We start from the raw sequence: 6,091 nt of genomic DNA, 5'->3' as shown, positions 1-6,091 counted from the left end.
GAGAGGAGTAATGAGTGGTCTTTTTGTCATTTGGGCATGGGCTGGTTTGTCTTTGGTCTAACCCAAATCAGCGGGAGGGCTCTGCTTCGTATGATACTAAAGGCCCACCAGATTATAACAAAGTCACCCACCAGATTTCACCCAAAGTCACCATGTTTCTAACCTCAACATTTACAAAGTACATAGTGTGTCTTCAAATTAAGATACCAGGCTAATATATTTACTGTGATGATGTATAATATCTATGTTGAGAAAAGAAAATAAAAGAACCTCACCATCTACGATAAGAGGAAAGGCACTTGTTAATCAAAATATTAGGCTCCCATCTAATGCAAAAAAAAGAGATGGACAACTTAATATGAGCTTAAGAAAAATGAATGCAGTCTAAATTGCATAGAAACAAAAAAGAGAGAGATATAGTCCTACAAGGCTACAAATAACAAGATATATTTCCACTATTGTTCATCATCCTGAATCAATGTTCCACATTGAGGGAGAACTTCCCGTTCTAAATATTGTACCATAAAACATTAAAAACTGAAAATTCATATTATCTCTACCTTTTCATTCAAAAAAAAAAAAATCATATTATCATTGAAAATAACTATTGCATTGTCATTTGACGAATTTTTCACACTAGAAATTACGTGCACTAAGTCTAGTATAAAATAAAAATTAAAGCCAAATTTGTCTTTTCTATAAACAACGTGTGCACATTGAAATTACATGATACACATTGGTAGAAAAACCCTTCATCACAAGGACCGTCACATTTGTGACATGCATGGTGGTCTTTAGTTTTATGAATCATAGTAAGAGGGTGTGGGTGATAGTCAAATGTGTAAGAAACTCCAAATTTAAAATTTGGATATTTCCCAAGAATACATTCCGAATGAGCAGGATAACTACAATATGCACAGTAGTAAAACCATTGTTTTGGGTCTCTTTCTTCTTCACATATATCACAATAATATTCACCAGAGTCATCTTCAGCAGCATAACTAAGAATGAAGGGATGCTCATGTTGTTTATACCTTGCAATAAGTGGTAGTGTAGCGCATTTAAAGTCTAGTACAAATTCACAAGTGGTACAACGGAATCCTTGGGAACTTTCAAAGTTACAACTATCGCACTTTTGACTATATCTTGTGCTAGAGAGGCGAAGAAAATGCTCGTGACCTTTATGGGTAAGAATATCCAAGATCAAACTACATTGAACATCGAGATCAAAATCGCACTTATTACACTTGTAGGTGAAGCCATTGCAAAGCTGGCCACAAGCATCACACCAAAACAACATAGACCTACAAGGTGCCTTTGGGAAGAGAGTGAGTGAGTGTCGATGAAGAGGGTGTCACTTTTTTCTAGGTAATTCAATACAAGATTTATGAAGAAAGAAACTGCACTTGACACAACTATAAAATGGAGGGAGAATGGCTCGTAAACACCCATCACATTTTTTGTTATTCTTAACCTCATCAATAAGTTTTAAGTCATGCTCATGACTGAAGTGTTTGATTTCTTTGGCAATTTCAATTCCGTCCCCACTTACAATGATTTTTTTGACTATGTAAGTTGCTAAGTCATTAGATTCATCGAGCTCTAAATCTTCATTTTCCAACTCACTATACTCTCCATCTTTAAGTTTCATCAAATTTATGTCCTCCCTATTTTCCTTGTCCATAGCACAATCAAGATGGACAACAAAATCGCAACTCAAGCAATAGTAAAACCCATAGTTTGTGTCTACTTTTTGGACACAAAGTTGACAAAAATGGGAAACAGATTGATGGACTTCAAGAGAAGAATAAGTGAGATGGAGGAGGTGGTCGTGACGTATAGCTTTTACACTACGTGGGTAAGAAGTGCAACTTTTATGAATACAAAAATTGCATGGGACACAAAGATAGGGCACATTACCTTCTTTGCCACAAAGGTCGCAAGTGAACTTCATCGACCTCCAAATGTGAGTTAATGGGTGCTCATGGACTTCAGATTCTATGGTGAGCGGTAAAGAAGCACATTTGTTGTGAAGGTTAAAGTGACAAAGAGAACAACCATAAGTGTATTGCCCACGGTATTGTTTGCAAACTTCGCATTTGCTATATTTTTTGTCCTTAAAAAAATTCATTTCATTAAAGAGAATAAGAGGGTGTGAAACTAAACCGAAATAAACTCTCAGTTAAACTCCATCAGAGAGAGGGAAAGATTACTTTGTTTCAAAAAGGGTTACCTTCTATCCAGATTTCAAATATCCAAATAGAAAATTTTACCCCTATAAATGATTACACCTTAAAGAGTTCAAACTTATATTCCTTTTTTCTTCGAGTTCAAGAACAATTACTTCATTGCTCAATTTCAAAGATATTCGTGAAATATTTTCTTTAATTTAAATAGTTTTTAATAAATCTCATCAAGTGCTAGTTTCCTATAATCTTCCTCTCCTTTTCCTTCAGTTTCTAAACAAACAAACAAAGCAGGAAATAAATCACAAAGAAAAACTCCATGCTCCACTTAATTCAACACATATAAAACCTAAGTTCAACTATCATAAACCAAAATCCAGTAAACATTAAGCACCCTTTGCTATCACAGATTCCAATATCCCATACAAATGAAATCACGCACCAAAAAAAAAAAAAAACTGTTGAGGATTGTTGTTGTCCTTGGAATCATCGTCATTAGCAACGCAGGAAGGGGCTTGGGAGGCGTTGGAGTTCTTCTTCTGCTTGCGGCAGCGACGACCTTGTTTTGGTACAGGGTTAGGGTTAGAAGGATGATCTCCATTGGCAACGGCGCCGTTGGAGAGTGGTAGAGTTTCTGCGGCCATAATTATAATTTAATTAACACAATTTCCTTCCTCTCCTCGCTTCACTTCGGATCATAGAAGTGTAGAAGATGAATTTGAAGAAAGAGATCAAATTTTCATTTTCTGGGGAAAATCTTTGAACCCATTTTCTTGAATTGCATTTGTATGTTTTTGTTATAAGGAAAAGGAAAACCACTTTCTTCAGGAAAAATTCCTGCGTTTGAAGATGGCTCTGTGAAAGTGAGAATTTTTTGAGAGAGAAAAGTGAAGTAAAGTGTAGAAAGGGTGAGGGAAAGTGAGAGAGAGAGAGAAATTTGAAAAGACTATGAGTTTTAGAGCATCCACATCCCAATCCTATATCTCATCCTATTTTACCATCTCAAAAATTTACTTTTTCAATTATACCATACCATTTACAATACACCCAGCATTCCAAAATTCTATTTCTTATCCCATTTTATTTAAATATTCTATTTTATTTTATTTTTCTATTTCCCTTTTTCTATTTCTCTTCCTCTCTTTCTCCCTCATTACCGGTTTCAACCCAGCCACACACACACACACACACAGCCAAACCCATCACCACATACACACACACACACGGCAACCCCACCTCCACGGCTCCACCATCATCAATCACCACCCCACCACCACCAAACCAACCAATCCGCATCGATCAATCACCACACCACCACCGCACCGATCAACCACCACACCACCACCACACTCGATCAACCACCACGCTGAACCCAAACCCACACCGCCACACTCGATCAACCAATCCACACCGATCAACCACCACGCCACCACCGCACCGATCAACCAATCTGCACCGATCAACCACCACGCCGAACCCAAACCCACACCACCACACTCGATCAACCAATCCGCACCGATCAACCACCACGCCACCACCGCACCGATCAACCAATCTGCACCGATCAACCACCACGCCACCACCGCACCGATCAACCAATCTGCACCGATCAACCACCACACCACCACCACACTCGATCAACCACCACGCCGAACCAAACCCACACCACCACGCCGAACCCAAACCCACACCTAAAAAAAAAAAAACAGCAACCCACTGTCCCCACCTCCACAGCTCCACCATCATCAATCACCACACCACCACCAAACCAACCAATCTGCACCGATCAACCACCACGCCACCACCGCACTGATCAACCACCACACTCGATCAACCACCACGCCGAACCCAAACCCACACCACCACACTCAATCAACCAATCCGCACCGATCAACCACCACACCACCACCACTCTCGATCAACCACCACGCCGAACCCAAACCCACACCACCACACTCGATCAACCACCACACTCGATCGCAGCTGTCAGCCAACCGATCTGCACCGAGAAAGAGAGAAGGAAGAGAGCAGACAAAGCACAAAAGCTATGGGTCTTGGGTCTAAAGAAAGAAGGACGAGAGAAGAGTTTTAACGAGAGAGAGAGAGAGAAAGAGGAGAGAGAGAGTATTATCATTATTTAATAAAAGTAGGAGGGAGAGAGAATTAAATAATAGTATTTACGTTTAGAATTGTGCTACAGTGCAATTCTAAATAGAATTGCACTGTAGCACAATTGTAAAATTTTTTACAATACTTGGCTTTTAGCAGTCCAGATGTTGGGGAGATTTGGAGCAAAAATGCTAAATGCACCCTCCATATGGCATATGGCATACCGGATGCTGATGCTCTAAGAACGTTTCAGATAACTATGAACAAAAGTGTATTCAGAGAAGGGAAATGTAACTAGTGAAATATTTGCAATGGGACCAGAAGACTAAAATTTTAGAAGAAGGCATCCACTACAAGTTGTTTCATCGAACACAGGCTCTCTACAGACATTCCATAGAGCAGGGCATCAAACTGTACAAAGGAACATATAGCCACTAACACCACTTTGCTCGTTCATTTAACTCAGCACCAACACGAAGCAAAGGAAAATCCAAATTAAAAACATAAAGTAAACTAAATCTAGGGTCCCCATATGTGCAATTAGTAACCACTATCAAACCCTTTCGGTATCTGATGTAAGAAGGCCCATTTGTTCTGTTAGCTTGTCCACATGCTGAGATTTTTCCCATCCATTCTCATCTGGCTGCGCTTCATTCTCCTTGGACAAACCATCTGCAGAGTTTAATTCAATGTCCTCAGGCACTGGACTTTGCACAAGGAAGTTATCCCAAAAGTCAGAATTGTCTAGCAAGGCATCAATATCAGGATCTGGGGAAATATTATCAATGTCTATGGGAATTGGCCCATTCACTTCCAAAGAAGTGGGATCTAGAAATCCACTCTTGCCTGTCTCGAGTCCAACGTAAGTTTGTTCAGGAATATCAACAATACTTCCAGGCATCATTTCAGGTATTTGAGAGAGCTCAGGCATGATTACATCTGCCTCAGGAATTGAAATGGAAGGTGCATCTTGTGCTCCAACAAGCACACTCATATCTGGGAATGGTGTTGTAACTTTATCAGAAGTTACAGCACGAGGTGAAGATTGAATTTCGGAAGTTGCAGCTGAGGGTCCATTCCCTGATACCCTTGGAGCTACCCTTGAAGATGATGGCATATAAGATGACTGCCCTGTCATTGGTGCTACCTCTTGCAGTCTCACTCCAGATATACGGCTTGGAGAGCTACCAGTGTCCATTGCATCAGATGAAGATGAACCATCAGCAATCAGCAAACTATCATTGTTTTTAAATGGTTCAAGCCTGGAATTAGCATCCATTTTCATGATCTGCCTAAGCATTGTCTCATTCATTTGAGGCCGATACTTAATAATCTGTCCATCAGAAGTAGTAGTAGAATGTTCGCTCTCAGAAATACCTTCTTGCTTGAGCCTTCGTTTTTTGTTGGCTTCAGTAATGCGCCTGTTGCTCTCATTTTGCTGCTGCACAAATTGAGCCAAGAAGCTAGGGCTCTGCACAGCCTTTGCTAGGAATGACATCATTTGTTGTTGCCGCTGCTCCATGCCCTGNATTCACATTCTCTCTAAAAAATATACCATTTCAAATCACAAAAAAAAAAAAAAAAAAAAAAAACTAAAACTAAACTAAACTAAGCTAAACCTAAGTCATAAATGATGAATCAAAACTATCAAAGGAAAATATATAAACAAACCTAATAGAAATAAAGGGGAGGGGAGAGGGTGAAATTCCAAGAACAATGGCATGGGTGAAACTCCAAGAACAAAGCATCAAGCAGTAAAGTATGGTAACAGACTAACAGCAAGTGGCGAGGGCTGA

General features: G+C 39.7%; 1 protein-coding gene and 1 pseudogene across 1 annotated transcript; both read right to left on the bottom strand.

The window, feature by feature from the left end:
• Nucleotides 1–658: 658 nt before the first annotated feature.
• LOC136063188 (uncharacterized) lies at nucleotides 659–1,729 on the bottom strand (annotated as a pseudogene).
• A 2,869-nt stretch (nucleotides 1,730–4,598) lies between these two features.
• Nucleotides 4,599–5,819, bottom strand: LOC136063189 (heat shock factor protein HSF8-like). The gene has a single exon (XM_065763196.1). It carries the CDS (start codon nucleotides 5,815–5,817, stop codon nucleotides 4,849–4,851), a length of 969 nt encoding a protein of 322 aa, XP_065619268.1. The 5' UTR covers nucleotides 5,818–5,819; the 3' UTR covers nucleotides 4,599–4,848.
• Nucleotides 5,820–6,091: the final 272 nt, after the last annotated feature.

Source organism: Quercus suber, unplaced genomic scaffold (assembly GCF_002906115.3).
Source record: "Quercus suber isolate HL8 unplaced genomic scaffold, Cork oak 2.0 scaffold_496, whole genome shotgun sequence".
NCBI lineage: Eukaryota > Viridiplantae > Streptophyta > Magnoliopsida > Fagales > Fagaceae > Quercus > Quercus suber.
The sequence above is the reverse complement of the archived record's forward strand: the minus strand, read 5'-3'. Positions and strand labels throughout refer to the sequence as shown.

What these genes read in the sequence shown, in the direction of transcription:
- LOC136063189 (XM_065763196.1), bottom strand. Translation starts at nt 5,817, where the DNA reads ATGGAGCAGCGGCAACAACAAATGATGTCATTCCTAGCAAAGGCTGTG.